The sequence below is a fragment of the Hemiscyllium ocellatum genome, chromosome 17, assembly GCF_020745735.1.
Source record: "Hemiscyllium ocellatum isolate sHemOce1 chromosome 17, sHemOce1.pat.X.cur, whole genome shotgun sequence".
NCBI lineage: Eukaryota > Metazoa > Chordata > Chondrichthyes > Orectolobiformes > Hemiscylliidae > Hemiscyllium > Hemiscyllium ocellatum.
The window spans coordinates 47,310,128-47,333,230 of NC_083417.1; the positions used below are offsets into that span (position 1 = coordinate 47,310,128).

Sequence of the window (23,103 nt, forward strand, 5' to 3'; positions counted from 1 at the left end):
TGGCACACTTCCTTCTATAAGTGAAAGGACAGAAATCTGGAATTATGATTGTTCCATGACTGTTATCAAAAACTTTCATGATAGCAACAGAAAGCAAGGACTGATCCTGTCAATTCAATTTGTTTTGATTATGCAGGACTGCTATTTATTAGCCTTGCTGTAGTTTGACACTCATTTCCCAGTTCAGACAGCTGACTTGAAATTGATGAAAATCATTTGGGAGTTGCCATTCCACTCTGAACTGCTTAATGAACTTGTACTACTTTCCCACATGGTAGGCAGACGATCAGATTTTAAAATAATTGCAAGTACTTGCATGTGATTTGAAATTATTCTCACTTTGAGAATGAACACTAAACATTTCAGCAAATTCTTCAAATGTTAGTAGCAAGGTTGGATGTGTTGCACATCTTAAGTTGCCCTGAGAAGATGGTGGTCTGCTATGTTCTTTCTGGTGGCAGTGATCCCAAAGTGTTATTGAGGTAAGGACTTCAAAGACATTGGCTCAATGACGATTAAGGAATAGAGATATCTACCTAACACAGCATGTGACACGGAGACAATTGTGTTTCCACAGATTTTCTTGTCTTATCACCGTGGGCGGCACGGTGGCACAGTGGTTAACACTGCTGCCTCACAGCACCTGAGACCCGGGTTCAATTCCCGACTCAGGCGACTGACTGTGTGGAGTTTGCACGTTCTCCCCGTGTCTGCGTGGGTTTTCTCCGGGTGCTCCGGTTTCCTCCCACAGTCCAAAGATGTGCGGGTCAGGTGAATTGGCCATGCTAAATTGCCCGTAGTGTTAGGTAGGGGTAAATGTAGGGGTAGAGGTATGGGTGGGTTGCGCTTCGTCGGGTCGGTGTGGACTTGTTGGGCCGAAGGGCCTGTTTCCATACTGTAAGTAATCTAATCTAATGATGCCCTTTGCAGGTGAAGATGATTCTGTCTGACCTCGATAAGTTGATAATGCAACTTTTAACATATATGCAACCACAATGCACCATAGATGGAGATTTGGACATTGAGTCCATTGGCTGTGCTTCCAATGAAGTGCTCTGTTCTTTTTATTGTTATCAAACTTTTTTTCCGATTCCTTGATGTTTTAGTGAGATAACTGCTACTTTACCATTGAGAACAATTGCTCTCATCTTTCCTGTGCATGTAAAGTCTTGTATCCATATCTCAAGCAAAACTAGAATGAGTTTGTTGTGTCATTTTTGTAAGAACCTAATTGAGCATTGGAGAGTGAAGGTTGCTTGATTGTTCCGTCGATGACTCGCTTCATGACTTTCCTGATGATTGTGAGGTTATATGAAAAGGAGCATGAATCAGCCATTCAGCCTCTACAGCATGATCCAATATTTGAAGAAAAATTGCTGATCTGATTATAACTTCAAAACCACATTCTTGCCTACTTCTAGTAATCTTTCTCTCCCTTGTTTGTAAGAAATCTATCCTTTCTGCCTCACAAATATTTGAAGACCCTGCTCTCACTGTATGTTCAGCAAGAGTTCCACAAGATCAAAAGATGATCTCTGTTTTAAATGAAAAGCCCCTTATTTTTAAACAGTTACCTCATCATGCGCGACTCTTCCATAAGAGTAAGTATCTTCCCCAATCTCCCTTGTCAAGATCCCTTAGAATGTTTTATGCGTCAATCAAATCACTGCTTACTCTTCTAAACTCCAGCAGGTACAAACTTAACCTTTTCTGATAAGACAACTTGCCTAAATCAGGTTTTAGTCGGATAAACCTTCCTTGAACTGCTTTTAATGTATTTACATCCTTGGTACTGTACAGATTACTCCAAATGTGATCTCACTGGTGCCTTGTATAGCTAAAGTATAATCTCTGTAGTTTTGTATTCAATTTATTTTGCAGTAAGTAAATAAAGGCAGGTGATGGTGCAGTGTTGGCTAGATCTCTTTTTTTATATTGATTTTATGGATAGAATACCCCTTGTCCAGGTAGTTGTCATTAGCATAGTTGTAGTGGACCTGCTCAACTTGAAATTAGGTAGTTCTGGTGTGCAAGTCTTCAGCAGCTAATCTAAAATTTTGTTCAAACCCTAATTAGATCAAATGCACTCAGTGGTTCTTTAATTTCATCGACGATAAAATGAATAGACCATGGAAAGAGGCATAGCAGGATTGCCCATCTTGTACCACTAGCTTGGAAACATCTGCATCATATCTCTTGTATTTGTTATGGGGCAACCAAATTGAAGGTAGTAATGTCATTCAGCCTCCATCCTGAATTTTACCTGTTATCTACTGCCATCCTTAAATGGAATATAGTAGGATCACTAACATCTTGGTTGTGGGACTGTTTAAAAGATATAGCTCGCTGCTTTTGGTATTTTGCATGTAGAGAAGGTCTGTTTAGTAACTTCACTGGATTCATCTGACTTTAAGATATGCTTTTCTACATTCTGCGGTGAACCATGGTTGGTCTGCTGGCTTGGTGACACTTTAAGAATGAGGGACGTCCAGAGCCATGAGACTCCAAATTGAAGATGTCTTTATTGTGGAAATAACCTACATGTGTTGTCATGTATAGGTATGCCTTCAATGAGAATTTGTTCAGGGTGAGATCAAGCAAGTTACATGTTCATCAAGGCTATCAGTTACATAACCCTGACTTCTAGATGTCAGTGAGGAGAAGTTTGCAAGATTACCAGGCTAACATAGCTTAAGTTCTAGTTAAACCAGGATTGTCCCTACATGACTTTTAAAATATTTTTACACATAGTAATGATTGTTTTATGTCACTTCAAAAAGCATTATGAATCAGCTGTATAATCTGAGATTAGAGTTTCCAAGGATAGTTTGTATGTTTCATAATTATTTTTCTGGTGCCCAGCTCACTTACGATCAGATTTACTGATCAAAGTTTCACAACCTGTAATGCTTTGAACTGAATTCGCAACCTTTGAGCTGCTAATCTGACACCATAGCTACCGGGCTGTTGGTATAACTATTTATCTATTTAATACATTTGTCAACTGGAATCTTCATTCCAGATTGAGATTCACCATGTTTTTGTGTGAACTTTAACTGAAGGGGACTTGAATGTTCGTATTTATGCTGACGTTGTTGGATTTTTCTACTCAAATAAAACCTTGAGCATGACTTGGTTTGCATTTTTACACTTAGTAATTCATTTGCTGAGGAAGGATGTCATGCTGTTTTGATAGGCCATTTTAGTAATGTCTGGATGACTTGTCATGAACTCTGGAAATCATAATTTAGAGCCTATTTTTTTTGAATTTAAAAAAATCTTTTCCAGCTATCAGAGCTTTTACATGAGCAACTGCAACACAGATCTTGAAGGACCCCCTTTCCCCATAAGCAGCACAAGTTAAAACACAAAAATCAATAATGCTATGCACAATATATTTAATTACAGCAACTATTAAACAATATCTGTGATAGTTATACTATTTCAGATGATGTTGCATTCATAAATATTTGTGCCATTGTAAGAGTCACCAACTTCTGAGATTATATGTCAGCCTTGTAAACACTTGTCATAGAATGTTACACTGCAAAAGAGGCCATTTAACTCATTTCACTTGCACTAGCTTCCTTTAAAGTGATGTCTTTGTGATGAACTTTACATGCCCTTTCCAAACACCATTTTGTTAAATTTTTTTGTCAAATATTTAGCTACTTCTCTTTTAAATGCAGTAATGGATTTGCATCTTTCATTGCTTCAGGGAAGGCACACCACAGCTGTTCATTCTATAAATTGTGAGGACCATTTACTTACAGTTCTGTATCATGGATAGCAATTTAACACAGAAATGCAAGTTTTGGGTTTAATTCACAAATAACGCAAACATATCTGGAAATTGGCTCCAGTTTGCCAACTTCTGGCTGTAACTCAGGTGGGGCACGTAAACAGTCTGTTGCTAGAAGGCACTTTAGGAATAGAAATATTTTTTAAAAGATGAAAGTTAAGTCATGATAGGAAAATGAGGTGAGGTGTCTGGTTACCTTGCTAAATAAATTGATTTTAATAAGTTCAAAGGTATGAAGAGAAGAGAAGTGGAGACATGTAGGGAGACCATTCCAGAAACCAGGACCAAAGGGTTGCAGTCTCTTGACTGTTGGGGCAAAGGGAAGAGCATGTTGAAAAGACCAAAGTCTGAAAATGAGGGTATGTAAAATTGCAGAGATTAGGTGAGTTAAAGGTCTGAAGGGCTTTGTAGCAGAGTTTGTTGATTTAAAATTAATTGTGTTATAATACATGGGTATTTATTTCACTGCAGTAAATTATAAAGTTTATAGGATTTGGAGTTCATATGGGAAGGAGTGTAAAGAGCATTGGAGGTATCAAATTTAAAAGTGATATTAGAGATGGATAATGTTACAAAAAAGGGAATTTAAGGAAGTATTTTCCATGTTGGGTAGAGTCTGTTCAAATTTGACTCTGCATCATACAGAATGCCAAGAATTTGTACAGTTTTAATTTCTGAGAGAATGGTCAGCAAGGTAGACAGAGGTCGTGACACGGTAAGAAATTATGTCAGGGGCTGAAGATGATTGTCTTAGTTCAGTTAGAGAAAATGTGCACCCATGTATGATTTAATGTCATGTATACCTGTGGGAAATAGCTCATAACATACTAGTTATATACTTAGCCTGATACAGCAGTGGATGAACTGAAATGTTTGTAACATAAAGTATTAGCAGTATTTCAGTCTGAATTATTAAAAAAGCTTATGATTAAATAGAACAAATTTGTGCATACCACAATACCTAAGTCATGAAAACAATACCAGAGTCAATATGATGCTGGAGCAAATTACTGCAGATGCTGGAGTCTGTGCTGGAAATCACTGCGGCTCAGGCAGTGTCCATGGAGAGAGAGCAAGCTAACGTCTAGATGACTGTTCATCAGAGCTGGTGATGAAGGCTGAGGAGGTCAAGTTGTTGAGAGTATATTTAAGACAAAGATAGACATGTCCTTGATTAGTGAGGGGATCAAGAATTATGGGGAGAAGGCAAGAGAACGGGGTTGAGAAACATTTCATCCATATTGAATGGCAGAGCAGATTCGATGGGCCAAATGGTCTAATTCTGTTCCTATATCTTAGGGTTTATGGCTGTCTTCCAAATATTATTTTATGCTAGGAATGTTCATCTGACACAAGGATAATCTTCTATCTTTATAGACGATATAGTCTTAAAATATTTTCTTTCGTGTGGATTAATCTCTGATTAGACCCGAAACGTTAGATGCTCTCTCTCCGCAGATGCTGCCCCACCAGCTATGATTTCCAGTATTTTTTTGTTTTCAATATGGTGACATTATTCTTGAAAAGATTTCATGGCTTGTAAGTTTTAATTTTCTGGTTTAGGATTTTTCTAGATAATGTTTTGCATATGTGGAAGTAACTTATTTTGCACTAACGATGATTTGACAATATTATCCATTTGAAATCTAGAGAAAAAAATGACTAAATGAAAACTGAATACTGTGTTTATTCTCCGAAATTAGATTGTATGTGACTATCTAAATGCTACATAATCAAACTATGTATTTTACAGTGTTCAAGTGGTACGTTGGATTATATTTTTGGGCGCTGTGACGTAGCTATGAAGAACCTGCGAAAGGATCCATTATCAGGCATTTCCTCCCTGGTTTCTTTAGAGCTTGTTTATGTGAGACAAACAGAAGAGATTCATAATGAGGTAAAAGCAGTTCACTGCATGTTGGCTTTATCTTTCCATGGTTAATCATATTAATTATTGATTGCCCCAGAAAGAAGCAAAATTGAATTTTTTTGAATTAACTGTACTAAGATGTTTGTCAAATTGCTGTATCTCTGTAAGTCCAGATAACCCACAAGAAAGAAAATATTTTTAAGACTATATGATATGATTGTCTTTGTGTCAGATGTACATCCCTAGCATAAAATGTTATTTGGAAGATTTCACAGTAGACTATAAGATACAGGAATAGAATTGGGCTCTGCTATTCGATCATGGCTGATAATCTTTCTCAACCCATTCTCCTGCCTTCTCCCTGTAACTCTTGATCTCCTTACTAATCAACAACCTGCCTTTCTCTGTCATAAATACACTCAATGACTTGGCCTCCTCAATCTTCTGGAACAACAAATTCCACAGATTCATCACCTAGCTCAAGAAACTCCTCCTCATCTCAGTTCTAAAGGGTTGTCCCTTCACTCTCAAGCTGTGTCCTCAGGTCCTAGTCTCTCATTCTAGGATTGAAACACCTTCTCCATTACCACTTGATCCAGGCCTCTCTGTATGTTGTAAACTGTACTGAGATTTCCCCCCCTCCCCATCCTTCTAAACTCCATCTAGTACAGACCTAGAGTCTTTAACTGCTCCTCATATGACATGCCTTTCATCTCCAGGATCATTCTTGTAAACTTCCTCTGGACACCATCCAACGCCAGCTCATCCTTCCTTTCATACAGGGCCCAAAATTACTCACGTTATTCCAAATGTGGTCTGACCAGAGCATTATACTGGCTCAGCAGTACGCCTCTGCTCTGATATTCCACCCTTGTATTTTTGTACTGTGAGCAGATTAGGAAGAATATGCTGGTCTTGGAGCAAGTACAACACATGTTTACAAGAATGATACGTGAACTTAGGGGTTAAGGTATGAGAAACCATTATACAAATTAGGCTATTTTTCTCTAGAATTTAGAAGGTTAAGGGGTGATCTGATTGAAGTCTCCAAGATGTTAACAAGAAAAGACAGGGTTAAGATAAATTTTTGCCACTAATTGGCGATTCTAGATCGAGGGAGCATAGTCTAAAACGTAGGGCCAGATTGTTCAGAGAGCACTTCTGCACATAAATGGTGGTAGAGGTCTGGAACTCTTTTCCAAAAACGCCTGTTGATGCTAAATCAATTACTAATTTTAGATCTAAGGTAGATTTTTTTTTGAAGTGAGGGTATTAAGGGATATGGGTCAAAGGCAGATATATGGAGTTAGGCCAAAGATCAGTCATGATCTCATTGAGTATTAGAACAGGTTCGAGGGACTGAAGGACCTACTGCTCTCCCTATATTCCTCCAAAACAATGACAGGATAATATTAGTTAAAATGTTGTCCTGTGTAAGAAGCTAAAGGTGTTACAAATGCATAGTTACATTTAGAAACAAGAGTCCTAATTTTAATGAAGGTGGGAGCACAGTATGGTGAGGCCACTTCATGTAGCAAATAGTCTGTTCATGCCTTAGCTTCAGGCATTGGAGATGTTAACTTGCAGATCTCATGTAAATAATTTATTGCTAGAGGTGGCCAGGTGAAAATGGAATAGGACAATCCTTGGCATGGGGTATGTACTGAACATCCAGAAGGAAATAAAAGCAAAACTTCACACGAGCTTCATCTGGCCACAATCCAGCTTGTCACTAAAGGATTGAGCGGGGTTTTGTCAAGCTTCAGTTAAAACTGTACGTGACTCCAAATATTGACGTAGATCATGATTAATTATAATTGTGCGGGGTGACTCCTAATTTTCAGAATATAATTGCAAGTTAAAATGGTAGCCATTTTAAACAGTTCAATAATGCTACATACTAAGTTCCCAAACTCAATTTCGACATCTCTACATTTACCTGGTGTGCAGGGTTAAAATTAGGATTAATATCTTTTAAATACTGCCTACCAAGATAATTAAGCTAAAGTTTTCTGCCTGTGGAAATGTTTCAATAAATGCAGATACATTTCACTGCCTACCCTTTTTTAATCTCTTTGCTATAAAAGCTCTTCTATTGCTATTGAGATTTCTGATGCTAGTGTAAAACCTAATGAAAATGTAGTATAATAATTATTGCTGGAAATATGGATATTACGATGTAATTCTCGTATTACACCATTGATTTGTGATGACTATTTGTCTATACTGTATGTCAAAGTCACTTTGAGTATAGTGTTCATTGTGACATTAAACCTTCTCTGATGGAGTCAAGGGCAATCTCTACAGAATACATAGCTGAATAAAAGATTTTTTTCTTATTTGTTGGATTTATTGAAGCACTGTGTATTTTCAGTGCATTACGTTGTTTCAAGGTCTGGAAAATTGTAGAGGAACAGAAAAAGTCTTATGTGAAGAGAGCAAGAGCCAATGTCATTGTTGCTTGCAATTAAATAGTAGAAGTCTTCAAATAAGCTAGTAATTGTCACAGATAAGTCACAACATGATAACAATGAACTACCCTGGTGACTGACATCTCCTCTGAGGATAATTTTTTCACAATGCCTTAGCCACAACTATGATAAAATGACAGTATTTTTGAACAACCGTGAAACCAAATAATATTGCTGTCTCAAGTGTTCAAGTCTGAACTGTCACATTTATGGCTGTTCAAATCATGAGCTTTTTATATATTGCTCTCTTTAACTTGAATTGAAGTTGGCCCTTGGACAGTGGTTAGAAATATGACAAAGTGCAGACTCGCACTGAAAGGTCACCAGTTATTTCTGCATTGTTGGAAATGACAGATTGGGCTGTTTGCTGCAGGTTACCCATGAGAGTCACATTTTTGATTCTTGATTTATTGATTTTTGGTGGCTAACTAGGCATTGTTTTAGGTATTTTTTTTCTAGACTTTAACAGTTTGTCCTGCTGATGGGCTTTGCACAGAAAACTCTTAGTCTATGTGAGTGAGCATTGAAATGCAGCAAACTGAATCAATTACCTGGCTAGCCTTGAGATACTTGCAGCAAGGCATACTAACACACTATTACAGAATATATTAAGTTATCCGTGCAGCTAGCAGGTGATTATGTGGTCAGTAATAAGTCACACAAAAATATATGATCTGGCAGGCTTGATTGATTGAAGGACCTCTGAGTCAGCTGGACCATTCTTTCTGGTCCTAGCCAACTTACTGCTCTGGGGTATAGCTAAGCGCATGCTAGATATTGATTTGTTAGTCAGCAGATACCACCTTGTGGTCCTCTGAAAATTGATTGAGTTTAGTCTGTGAGCCATGCAATGTAGCAAAAGCTCAGCTGCTTAAGATGAAAGGGGTTAGTGTAGTTTGACTCTGGGGTCTGTGTTAAGAATATTGGTGTGCAAACAGTCACAGCAAGGGTAATGTATGATTCAGCATGTCAGAATAGAATGCTGATGCAGTTGATAGTTTGCCAGGTACAGAGAAAATTAAATATGGATTACCTGAACAGGTGGCCTTCATTCACTGTCTTGTATGTAATTTACTCAGCATGTCGTGCACACTAAATGACAGGTACTATTGTAGCTGACCTTCGAAACTTAGTCCAGTTGAAAAACCTGAGCTCCTGTCTTTAATCAGTGTTTACTTCTGTTCTGCATGTTGTTGGTGTTGTTTAGAAAATTAGGTAGGTGTTTACATTTCATGTTGAGAACTCTAATTGGGTGAGTGATGTTTACAGTGTATCTGTGTACATCTTCAATAGTAACCATGTCTGTTTGCAGGCTGGCATATGTAATCTAACATGCGACACAATCATGTAGCAAATGAACACTCTTTGACAACTGCAAACTGATACCAAAATAGATGAGTCACATTTCAAATAAGTTCAACAATCTATGTTTCAGCCATTAGCCTTTCAAGTGTTTTTGGAGCATTTCTTGTAGACACTGGTTAACTTCAAAATACATTATGATGACAGATAAAAGTTCAAATGCTTAGTTACTGCCACTAAACTGATATATCAGTATACAAAGAGTCTAATTCCTTTACTCTGAAGTTACCAACTTCAACCATTCGTTTTAAAGGTAGATATGTATAGCATTAGCCTTTAGATTGTAGACAGAATGTTTCTACTGTGATAACAGAACTGATAGAAAGCTATGTGACCCAAAACAAAGGTGGAGCAAACACGAATTCTTCTACATTGACAATATCTCATGACACTCCTTGTTGAGGAATACCTTAAGTGGCAAATAGATAAATCCTGTCATGCCTTTGAAGAATTTGGTTTGTGAATCAGCATCAGGAAAATAAATAACATGGACCAAGATGGTATCACACTACTGCTATCTGTCAGCATTGACAATTATGATATTGAAGATTAACAATATATCCATATATTTAGAGTCTGTAATCACCAGCAATCTGATACTTGAAACTGAAATCACCATGCACATTGCTGAAGCATAGTTATTATGTCCAAGCTGAGAAAGAAGTTGGAACTGCATTAACTTGACTGGAAACTCTAAACAGTGACGCATGCAAGCTTGTATCTCCAGTGCATTCTCAACAGTGGTAAAACCTGGATGCTATGTAATAGTTGGGCGAAAGGCTGAACGTTTTCCACCTTTTATTGTCTCAGATGATCCTTGTCATGTATTGGCAGCAATGGTCACTGATATAAAGATCCTTGAGTGTGCTAATTTGCTTAGCATATAATCATTGCTCAGGCAAGGTCTCCATTGGCGAGGCGATGTCCTTCAGATGGATGAAGTTCTTATACCCAGAAACCTTCTGCACAGTAATCATGACCCACTAGGTCAAGACTTCCACTGCAAGGACAAATGCAAGTAAGATGTTGACAGTTTACCGTTGGAAGGCTAACTGTTCGGTAGGGCTTAGAGTCATGGAAATGTACAGCATGGAAACAGACCTTTCAATCCAACCCATCCATGCCAATCAGATTTCCCAACCCAATCTAGTCACACCTGCCAGTACCTGGCCCATATCCCTCCAAACCCTCCTTATTCATATACCCATCCAAATGCCTCTTAAGTGTTGAAATTGGACCAGCTTCCACCACTTCCTCTGGCAGCCCATTCTGTACACCTGCCACCCTCTGTGTGAGAAGTTGCCCCTTAGGTCTCTCTTATATCTTTCCCATCTCACCCTAAACCTATGCCCTCTAGGTCTGGACTCCCTGACCCCAGGAAAAAGACTTTGTCTATTTACCCTATCCATGCCCCTCATAATTTTGTAAACCTCTATAAGGTCGCCCCTCAGCCTCCGACACTCCAGGGAAATCAGCCTTTCCCTATAGCTCAAATCCTCCAACCTCGGCAACATCCTTGTAAATCTTTTCTGAACGATTTCAAGTTTTGCAACATCTTTCCGATAGGAAGGAGACCAGAATTGCATGCAATATTCCAACAGTGGCCTAACCAATGTCCTGTACAGCCGCAACATGACTTCCCAATTCTGTACTCAATACTCTGACCAATAAAAGAAAGCATACCAAAAGCCCGCCTTCATTATCCTATCTACCTGTAACTCCACTTTCAAGGAGCTATGAACTCGCACTCCAAGGTTTCTTTGTTCAACAACACTCCCCAGGACCTTACCGTTATGTGTATAAGTCCTGCTAAAGGTTCAGCTGGCTGAGAACAGATCCCAATGAAAGTGGTCAACAAATCATACACCTTTTCACTGTTTCTCTGCAGTAAATGCAAAAAGACAGCTATGTAATTGGGGGGGGGGCTCCTAAATTTCATCTGGCGATACTTCGTACACAGCTAACCACCTCATCATAAACCATCATGTTACTAGATGCTAGGCTTGCCACCCTGTATTTTTAAAAATATGTTGGAACTGATTTCTAATTCCTGAATTCTAATGGTAGAATTGTCAGCTGTTGGCTGTCTTTTGATATAAGTGCAACATTTTTTTCAGGGTTGTGGGTTTCTGCCATGGGTCTTCATCTGACTGAATAGGCCAATTCCCAATTCATTGATCAATAGATTTTTGGGCAGATTTTCCTTGAAGTAGTATGAGCCAGAGAACAGGATTTGCATCTTTTTCTTTGCTGCCACTATTCTGTCTGTTTAATGTAGTGTTTAGACTTTAAGCTGCGGCCTATTGGTCAAATTATCATCGTTTTGACTGATTTATTGCTAGCTCTGTCCCATCATTAGTGAAGATGTTTGCATTTCATTGAGAGCTTCACAGTGTCTTTAAAACCCTTTTTTTTGTGCTGCCTTGTAGCACTGGCTTTTTGTTATCTTAAGAGAACAGGACAAGCTTGGGGGAGATATTTTCGGCCATCTAATCACAGTGTCCAGTCTATATTGTAGCCAATTTTAATGAGTTTTACTTGAATGCTTGTGTAGATTTTTTTTCAAGCAGGACACTAGTGCTCATTTGACAGTTAAATTTGGAGGATGTGGGAAAAGCACTGCTGATGGATTTGTTGTCACATGTACTGAGATACAGTGAAAAGTATTGTTTTGCATGATAACCATGCAAATCATAACCATATGTAAGTACATTAGGGTAATAGAACACAATGTAGAATATTGTGTTGTAGCCAAAGGAAGAGCAGAGAAAGATCAACTTTATTATATGAGAGACAAAAATAGAAATTGCTGGAATAGCCTAGCAGGTCAGGCAGCATCTATGAAGAGTAAGCAGAGTTAATGTTTTGGGTCAAGTAGCCCTTCCTCGGAACATAATGTGTGAGAGGTCCACTCACAAGTCTGATAACGGCAAGGAAGAAGCTGTTTTTGAATCTGTTGATGCATGTTTTCAAACTTTTATATCTTCTGCCTTATGGAAGACAGTGGAATAGAGCATAACTCGAGTGGGAGGGGTCTTTGATTATTTTGGCTGCTTTCCTGAGGCAGCAGAAAATATAAATGGAGTCAATAGAAGGCAGAAGATCAATTGGGTTGTATTCACAACACTGTAATTTCTTGTGGTGTTGGGAAGAGCAGTTGCTGTACCAAGTTGTGATGTATCTGGATAGGATGCTTTCTGTGGTGCATCTATAAAAATTGGTAAGAGTCATTGTGGACATGGTGAATTTTCTTAACCTTTTGAGGAAGTAGAGGTGTTGTTGTGCTTTCTTAGCTGTAGCATCTACATGGATGGAGTAGGCCATATTGGATTCTGAGTGGTTGTAAAACCAATTTACTTAATCAGATCAAAAAAGAAATTGTAAATGAGGAATAATTAATGTACAAGTCATTATCACAAATGGAGTACAATTGTTAATGCATATTTATATAAATGTAGTGTATATCTTAACAATACAGTAAACAGCCCACAAAGCAGATTATACTAATAATATCATTGGACATAACCTTTTGTAACCTTCATCCAAATGTTTTCTGATGGGGCTGGAGCATTCTTCTTTGTGTTACAGTCTGCTACAGAAACGATAATCTCCAAGAGAAACTCTTAGACAATAGAATTGCTGATTATGCACATTTTACAAGAAAGTGTGTTAATAACCTTCCATTTAAACCCTGCAATGGTTGTCTATACTGCATGTCTTTGTCTTAATAATATTTGCATCCCTCTGTAGAGAAGATGCAGTGTACTGAATGGCTTGTTTCTGCTCCCACGTCTTATACTCTCTCTCTCTTTCTCCCAACACATTTCCCCACCCACCAAAGGACAGTTGGTTACGTATGATTTTGAATCAACAGAGAGTTAAAGGCTAGTGTTGTTCCACACAACATCAACAGAATGAACACCTAGAAATGGATCAAATAAAATGAGCCACAAAAATTTCGAATAAAGGTACAAAATTTAACAAGCATGCTGCAAGTATGAGAATCAAACCAAAATAACTTCATTGTAAGCCAAAAGGGTAACATTGGATAACAGAAACACATTATAAAATGAAATAAATGAGCATAACAAAACATTCTTAACCTATTATTCGCAAGTACCACATTTTGGCTCAAAGGTGTTTGTAGAATAGAATTGTTTATCTGCTGAAATATTAGCCAAATGAGCAAAAGGGAGAAAGGAGTGAAACTCTTAAAGTGCTGGCTGAGTACTTGGGCCTGAGTCCACTATTGGAACAGGTAGATGAGGAATTTAAACTGGAAACTGCTCAGCATCTCATAACCCAACTAGAGCTGGAATAACCTAAAATATGCTAGAATTTAGAGACAGAAAAGAAGATGGTTTTCCAGTTCAGAAATTGGAAGTGGAGTTACAGTGTCAAAGAATGGAAGCTGCTCAGGGAAATACACCCCTCCTCCCAGGAATAGTCCAAATTTATCTGCCCAGATCAAAGCTTTGAGGCCCTTAAGTACACTCGGTTTATACCAAGATGTGAAAAAAAATTCTACAAATGCATTTGAAACAAGATGTGAATATTTCTAGTGTTAGAGCAAGAAAGTTTTGTTATGGTACTTTATTTTGTTTTACAAATTATTTCAGCATCCAATGTTTCTCTTTTGGTTTCCAGCAAGTTAATTTTGGCTTATTTCTTATACTTGGACTTTTATTAATTTTGGTTCCTTTGGGCCAAATTTATTTGTGAGAAGTCCTTCTTTACTACATTTAAAAAGTTAACAGGATAGTTACAATTGCCATACAAAAATGGTCCAGGATCAGCTAACCAGGAAGGCTCAAGCAGTCTATTCACTGCTGATCACAAAATGTCCGTTGATTATGAATGGTCAAGGTTCCCTACTTTAGTGAATATGATTCATTCAAATTTAACTGCAATGCTGCAGACCCAATCTGACCTCACCTAGTCTTCCTTTTCATGTTGCTGGACATGCCACCCCTTATCCATCCCAGACTGAACTTTTCTAACTCATTCCACCCTACCTTAAACATTGCATCACTTACCTGGTTCCCTTGTCACCTTGTGTCCTCGCACCCTACCCTCTTCCCACTTGGTGCTCTATTCATTTGGCATTCTGCTTACCTGACACCCTACCCCCTAACCAGCTGGTAGTCTTCTTTCCTGGCATCTACTTAACTGCCCCCTCTCTATCTCAAATCTGATGGCCTGGCAGCCTAACTTCTACCCAGCTAGCACCCTATGTACCTGGCTTCTTACTTATCAGACACCATATGCCCCTATCCATCCGGCATTCTACCTTCTCAGCACCTTAACTTCACACTTAGGTTATACATTTAGCATTTGACACCAACTGTGAAAGTGGCTGACTGGATCTTTAAATTTCAGAATCTGGAAAATGGGAAGAGCTGGATAAAAACGGAGCCATATTCATTGAGATAATGGCTGATCTAATAACTCCTTTCAATTTGATATCATCCTTAAATGCTATGGTTGGTTTATCCCCTTCATGAATCCTTCTTCCTCATTGGGATATACCCTTTCTCTGAGTTATGACTATTTTCTTAAGTGTCTGCGATTGTTCATCAATTGTCCTTTCTGCTAACATCTTTCCCACTCCACTCTAGCCAACTCTGCCCTCATTCCTCTATAGCTACCCTTATTTAAGGTTAGCACAGTTGTTTCCGAATTAGGTTTATCACACTCAAACTGAATGCTAAATTTGTCCACTTTATGGTCAGTATTTCCTGAATATTTAGTTCCCAGCTTTGATCTCCTTGTAAGTATATCTCTGTGATGACTAAAAGATTATATTTATTAACTTTTATTTGTGCCATCAGTTTATTTCTTTTGTTCTGAACACTCAAGAAAAGAGGCATTAATTTTACCTTTTTATCATAGCTCCAGTCCTTTTTGCTCTATTTACTGCTTTTTGTTTAATGTTTGTGTATTCCATCCCTTTCTGTCCCTGGGTGTGATTTTTCCAATAGCTGCTCTGCAGCTTCTCTTGTTTTGTCAGCCTATGTATCACCTATCCAGAAACCTCCACCTCCTAATTTATTTGAAGCCCCTGTACAGTCCTATCGATTTGATTTGCTAGGATACTGATCCCAATTTGGTTGGAACAGCATCCTTCTACCTCAGTACTGCCAAGGTAATCTTTGAACTGAAGCCTATTCCTCCCATACCAGCCATTCAACCACACCTTCAACTCATTGACATGATTTACCTTAAGTGGATGATTTTTCTCCACTTCCTGCAGGGATCCTCAGCATCACAGATACCAGCCTTCAGTTCATTCAAATCAATCCACATGAATTGGGTGACACGGTGGTTCACTGTTAGCTGGGCGCTCTGGTTTTCTCCCACAGTGGAGAAAGTGAGGACTGCAGATGCTGAGAATCAGAGTGGAGAGTGTGATGCTGGGAAAGCACAGCAGGTCCTGATAAAAGGTTTATGCCAGAAATGTTGAATCTCCTGCTCCTCAGATGCTGTCTGACCTGTGTTTTCACAGCACCACACTTTCGACTCTTTTCTCCTACAGTCAAAAGATCTACAGTTTAGGTGCATTGACCATACAAAATTGCCTCTAGTTTCCAGGAATGCTCAGGCTAGGTGGATTAGCTATGGTAAATGCGGGGTTACAGGGATAGGGTGGGGGACTGGGTCTGGGTAGAATATTCTTCAGACAGTTGATGCAGAGTCGATGGGCCAAATGACCTCTTACTGCACTGCAGGGATGCTCTGATTCTAAATCAAGCAACTACTGGAGTCATTTGATACTGAAAAGTCTATTGTTATGGACTAGGCCAGACCACTTTTTAAACAGGCAGCCCAGACTATAACTTTACAATTTGTTTCGGTAAGTGTACAGTGAAAATTACCCAGAGTGAGGTAGTTAGGTTGACTGCCAGGTTTTAAAACAGACAAAAATTTATTCTCAAGATTACACAATGAAACACGAAGAACAGAATAAAGAACTCCTACAGAACTCAGTCTATCCAAACTAGACTTAATTATGCGGTTCCAAATATACACAACAGCCCCAATAAGCAAACCTCTTTAAAACTCAATATAAAAAAGGGTCAGATGCTGACAGGTTGAAGTTAGAAGGGTAGGAGAGAGAGTTTCCACGCAGTTCACTGTTAAACTCCCAACCAATTACCCAGAGTGAGGTAGTAAGGTTGATTACCAGGTTTTAAAACAGACAAAAACTTATTCACAAGATTACCCAATGAAACACAAAGAACAGAATAAAGAACCCCCACAGAACTTAGTCTATCTAACTAGACTTAATTATGATGTTCCGAATGTACACAACAGTCCCAATAAGCAGACCCTCTTGAAAAACAGTGTAAAAAGTGGAACAGATGCTTATGGGTTGAAATTAGAAGGGCAGAAAGAGAGACAGTCTATTCACATAGTCCACTGCTGAACTCCCAACCACTTCTGGACTGAACTAAACTGCTCGGCTAGAAAGCTGACCACTCCCCTTTCATTCTACAGGTAATTTCTAAAACATGTTCACTTTGGTCTGAAGTCTCATCTGTTTACATATAAACAAAAGGCCTCTCAAAATCCTTTTAATCTCTGTACCAAACCAGTCTGTTCGGAGCCCAGCCTAGTTTATTACCTCTCTGAAAAAAATCAAGGACAGGGTATCCTTGAACCAAATAACAACTTTTAGAACAAAAAGGACTACCTTTGTCACACTATTGCTCCAACAACATTCCTGCAATAATACTAAGACTTGTGCCCCAGAATGTGACTCACCTCTAACCAAGCTGTACCAATACATCTATGACACTGACACGACACTGACTGTGGAAAATTGCCCATCTCTGTACACAAGAAAGAGGACAAATTCAACTTACTGCTCTATTAGTCTACTCTTGATCATCAGGAAAGTGATCAAGCAGCACTTGCCTCATGTAACCTGTTCACTGACACTGGTTTGGGTTCCACCAGTGCCACTTATCACCTGATCTATTACTGTTTTAGATCAAGCATGGATAAAAGAGCTGAATTTTAGAAGTGATGTGAGATTGACTGACCTTGATATCACAACCGCATTTGATCGAGTATGGCATCAAGGAGCCCTAGTAAAGCTAGAGTCAATGCAAATCATGGAAAAATGCTTTGTTGTTGATGTTGTATATGTTACAAAGGAAAATAATTGTGATTGTAGGAGGTCAGTCATTTCAATTCCAGAAAATTACTACATGGCATAATTTTTCAGGGCAGTGTCCTAAGCCTAACTACCTTTAAAGTTTGTGAGAAGATTTGTAGCTCAGGTGCTCGTTGTTGTGGTTTGTTTGCTGGGCTGGGAATTTGTGTTGCAGATGTTTCGTTCCCTGTCTAGGTAACGTGACAATACATCAAGAGCATTTCTGAACTGACAGCCAGACTACTACGACCACTAGGACTCATAACAGCACACAACCAACAGCCACTCTCAGACAACAACTCACCAGGACAAAGGACCCAATACCCAGCATGAGCAAAATCAATGTAGTGTACAAAATCCCATGCAAGGACTGCACAAAGCACTACATAGAACAAACAGGAAGACAGCTCACGATCTGTATCCATGAACACCAACTAGCCACGAAACAACACGACCAGCTATCCTTAGTAGCCACACACTCAGATGACAAGCAACATGAGTTCAACTGGGACAACACTATTATTATAGGACAAGCCAAACAGAGAACAGCCAGGGAATTCCTAGAGGCATGGCACTCATCCACCGATTCTATCAACAAACACATCAAGTTGGACTCAATATACCGGCCACTGCAGCAGACAGCTGGAACTGACAACCGGAAGCGGCAGAGACGAACCACTATAAATGCCAGAGGAAACAACACAGAAGCGCTTTACAGGAGGCTCCCAAGCACTGAGGATGTCACCTAGACAGGGGACGAAACGTCTGCAACACAAATTCCCAGCTCAGCGAACAGAACCACAACAACTGCCTTTAGTTTTTTCGTCAATGACCTTCCCTGTACCACATGGTTAGCAGAGGGGGTGTTCACTAAAGCGTGCACCATTCATGACTCTTCAGATGCTGAAACTGTCTGTATGTCCAAATGCAGCAAGACCTGGACAATAAATAGGCTTGGGCTGACAAGTGGCAAGTAACACTTACGTCACACAACTGCCAGGCAATAGCAAACTCCAACAGGAGAGAATCTAACCATCCTTCCTTGACATTCAATGGCTTTATCGTCATGAATCTCCCATGATTAACATCCTAAGGTTACTATTGATCAGAAACTGAATTCAGATCATTCTAACATGCGTTTCGTTAAAACAAATTTGCTGTAATGTGATTAACGAATTGGGGACGTGGTTTCTACAGCATGAACGTTTAAAGTGTGTATTGGCTGTAACATGATTACAGTGCCAAACAGTTGAAGTGCTGTTTCTTTAGTGCCATTTTTCTATAACGTGGGGTTGCACTAGAGTGCAACCACTGTGTTATAGAAGAACTGACTGTATGATTAGTCATACAATACTGTGGCTCAAGAGGAGATCATAGACAAGGAATCTTGCAGCAGATAAATCATCTCCTGACTCCTCAAAGCCTGTCCACAATGCAAAGAACAGTCAGGAATATGATAGAACATTCCCCACTTGCCTGGATCAGGAAAGTTCTGTTTTATAGTTTGCTTGATAATCACCAAATCAAAAGACACGCATTCGTTCGACAAGTGATGCTCAATAACAACAGTATTTGCCATCTGTTAGATGTACTATAGAAATTCAGCAAGGCTTCTTAGATAACCTCATCCAAATTCATGACCTCTACCATCTTGAAGTTCAAATGCAGGAGGTACAAGTGAACACCACCACCAGCAAATTCCCCTCCAAGCTACTCGTTATCCAGACTTGGAGCTATATCACCATTACTTTGATGTCAATTTGTCATGATCTTGGAACACCCTCTCAAATGACAGTGTTGGTCTTCTTAACAAAAATGGACTGTAGCAGTTAAAGAGGGCAGCTCACTATCACCTTCTGTAGGATAACTGGCGATGGGGAATAAATACTGACAGCTAGCGATCCCCAAATCCCATGAATGAATTGAAGAAAACAGTTTTGGCTGTTGCTCAGATAGTAATCCTGAGGTTATTATCTTGGCGGTTCTGTTATTTTATTTCGCTCCTAACTGTTCAAAATCTTTCAATTGGGCTTATTTTCCAATGTTGCTAATCTCATTGATAGCATCATAGATGGTGACAAGTGGATTCCAATGATTAATACTGTGTGTCACGAAGTATTCCCCCTCACTCCCCTAACCCCTTTTCCCCACCCTGCCATTTAATGTGTGAAATAGCACTAGTATTAGTTTTTATCTTTCAAGAAAATGAATTCAGAATCAGTTTATGAGCAGGTGGTGAGAGTAGGGAAGGGAGATGTGTTTTAAAACTCTCAATCTGTCGGGTTTTTTTAGATTAGATTAGACTTACAGTGTGGAAACAGGCCCTTCGGCCCAACAAGTCCACACCGACCCGCCGAAGCGCAACCCACCCATACCCCTACATATACCCCTTACCTAACACTACAGGCAATTTAGCATGGCCAATTCACCTGACCCGCACATCTTTGGACTGTGGGAGGAAACCGGAGCACCCGGAGGAAACCCACGCAGACACGGGGAGAATGTGCAAACTCCACACAGTCAGTCGCCTGAGGCGGGAATTGAACCCAGGTCCCTGGCGCTGTAAGGCAGCAGTGCTAACCACTGTGCCACCGTGCTGCCCTAAATACAGTTTGAAATACAGTTCTGGTCACATGTTAAGGGAAGGACACAATTGCGCTGGAGAATGTACAGAGGAGATTAATAAGAATGTTACCAAGGTTTGGAACATTGCAGCTATCAAGAAATATTGGATTGACTAGGCTTATGTTCCATTTAATTATGATGGCTGAAGGTTGACTTAATGGACATGTATAATATTAGGGACGTTGAAAGAGTACAAAGGAAGGCCTGTTTCCCATTGCGGAGGGGTCAGTTACCAGGGGCTCAGTTTTAATGTGATAGTCAGAAGGATTTTCGGAGACAGAATAATTTTTTTCTACCCAAGGAGTGACGGGTGTCTGAAATTTGCTACCTGATTTGATGGTAGAATCAAAAACTCTAAACTTGGTTAAAAAATAACCTGAATCTAAAAATGAATTGTTATCATCTACAAGGCTATAGACCAGGTACTCGTGCATGGAATTATAATAGACAGCTAGCTTTTTTTATTAATGGGTGCAGTCACAATTGGCTGAATGGTCTGTTTCTGCGCTGCAGACTTTTCTATGGTTCTATGGAGGACAGCTCAGAGCAAGTTGGATCATCATGAAGATGTTTGGAACTTAAGAACATTTTCCAAGTTTCAACTCATTGAGTGTTTGCTGGAAAAGTTAGTTACAGTTTAGACATCATAGCTTGCAGATTACTGAGAAGATAGCCAAGGTAAATGACAGTTTGACAAATCTGTGTTCTAATTAAAGTAAAATACTAACTACTTTGACTTTATGGAAGGCAGATGAGGCCTAGTCTCCGTTTGAATTTTGTGAGGGAACAGAAGATTGCCTCTTTTGAAACAGGGGAATCTACAATGGGTTTCTTGCAGTGGCTTATTGTGAACAAAGGCCAAACAGGTTAGCATGGAAGTACAGGAAAAGTATACAGAACTAGGGACTGAATCATCCACAGTTAAGAGATGGTAGAATAAAGTTTACCTTTGAGAATATCTGCAGCTGGGGAGAATTCTCCAGAGGGCTGTAGCATACTTATAGGTGGTCTGTACAGATGTAATAACTATGAAAATTAATGTGTCTTACAACAGTATTTGATGGGGCTGAGGGAATAAGAGGTAAACTGAATGCATAAACTGAATAATAGCACATAGTGTTATAAATTATATTGCTAATAATGCTAGTTGTGTTTAAATCCTTCTTATGGACCAGTCCAAATCCCTTCAAAATATATTAAGAAGATAGAGTAGACCTAAACTTTCACTTATCTTTAAAATAAGTGTAAAGCATTGCATTCTAGATGGAATTTGATTGATCAAACTACACAACTTACAGCAAAACACACGTTAGTTTCACACTTGTTAAAATACAGTCAAAATAAAAAGAAAATAACAGAATTGGCTTGAGTGTAACGCGGTCAAAATGCTTAACAAAATTATATATGTGTGTGTGTATATGTATATATATCATATCAATTACTATTAATTAACTACTGATGTTCCAATGTAGTAACATCCCATTAACACACCCTTGGAAAAGAGAAATTCAGGAATATAGATTGCCTCACCTGCAATTCCAGCTTTAGAAAGAGAACTCCAGCTTTTAGCCGTAACAGAGACAGAAATAAGAGAGTCCATATCCAGTTTCAAGACCCGAGCAACTGCAGAAAGCTACAACTAAAATCCTGGTTCTGTGGGAGCTTGATCCTATCCATTCTGGCTGCTTCAATTGTTTCAATTTTTTAAAAAAAAATCCCAAGGGCTCACAGCTGTTTATTTTATTGGCTTTTAGCTGAGTGCTCATCACCTCTGACTCAACCTTTCTTCGTAAAATCTCAGAGCTCAAAATATACCACTTAAAGCCATGGTATCGCCATATCCTTTATATATAATTACATTTAAATAAAATGCAAAACCTTGTGGTGCATTCCATGCTTTTAAAGCAGAAAATTTTGATTTCTTGCTGACTGAATTGTAACAGTTTGGATTCCTTCACGTCCTTTGGGGAAGTGCCATTGAGCCTCTTGGTACTTGAAGCATAATTGAAATCAGTGCTTTAATTGGTGGTGAATGACAGACACAATCTTTGTTTTGATGGCTTCATATTGATATAGGCATTGCTGGTTGCCTGACCTTTATGCAACATGCTTTTATTTTACGATGATAATGCAGTTTCTGCAGGTGTGCCTTCCACATATTGTCAAGTCATCATAGCTCCTAATATTCTAAACTTAATTGCGGTATTTAAAGAAAGTTGTGATGATATGTAAGGAAAGATGGTTAAGATGATTTTATTTTAAATAATTTATCCATAATACTGATGCATAGTCCACATAACTAATATTTTGTAACACCAAGTCTGATAATCTTTGTAATGGTAAATACCATATGAATTTTAAAAATGTTAAGATTGTGATGGTATCCATCAGTGCTAGTTTAGTCGGAAGTGTTCCAACGGGAATTTAGTGTAAAATATTCACTATTATGGCTAAGTTATTTTCAGTGTATTATAAAAGGCAATTCGGACAGGCGCCTTCTGTAACAAGACCACTTTGTTAACTTAGTTCCCACGGCATTGACGTCACGAAACAAAATGTCTAATTTCAAAATTGTGTTTTACATTTATGTTCTGTACTCAGGAAAATGATGATGGAAAATCAAGTGTACCTAATCTATAGATTTGCAGGAGACGTTTGTTAATCCAAATTGATTTCAGTCCTACCCCATTAGCAGGCTGCCTCCATTTCCTAAAACCACCAGACCCCCTAGTTTAAACTTAATTCCCAAAGTACAGTGAAATAAACCCTGGGTGTGTCCAGATGAACTTTTCCATCAATCTAACAATGTTCTATG

General features: G+C 38.9%; 1 protein-coding gene across 1 annotated transcript in view; it reads left to right on the forward strand.

Annotated features, from left to right (window-relative positions):
- The window catches only part of fto (FTO alpha-ketoglutarate dependent dioxygenase), a 412,244-nt gene that overhangs the window by 117,342 nt on the left and 271,799 nt on the right, over positions 1-23,103 (forward strand). Inside the window, exon 6 of the mRNA XM_060837726.1 lies at positions 5,556-5,699. Coding sequence (XP_060693709.1) covers positions 5,556-5,699 — 144 coding nt within the window. The remainder of the gene's footprint in view (positions 1-5,555; positions 5,700-23,103) is intronic.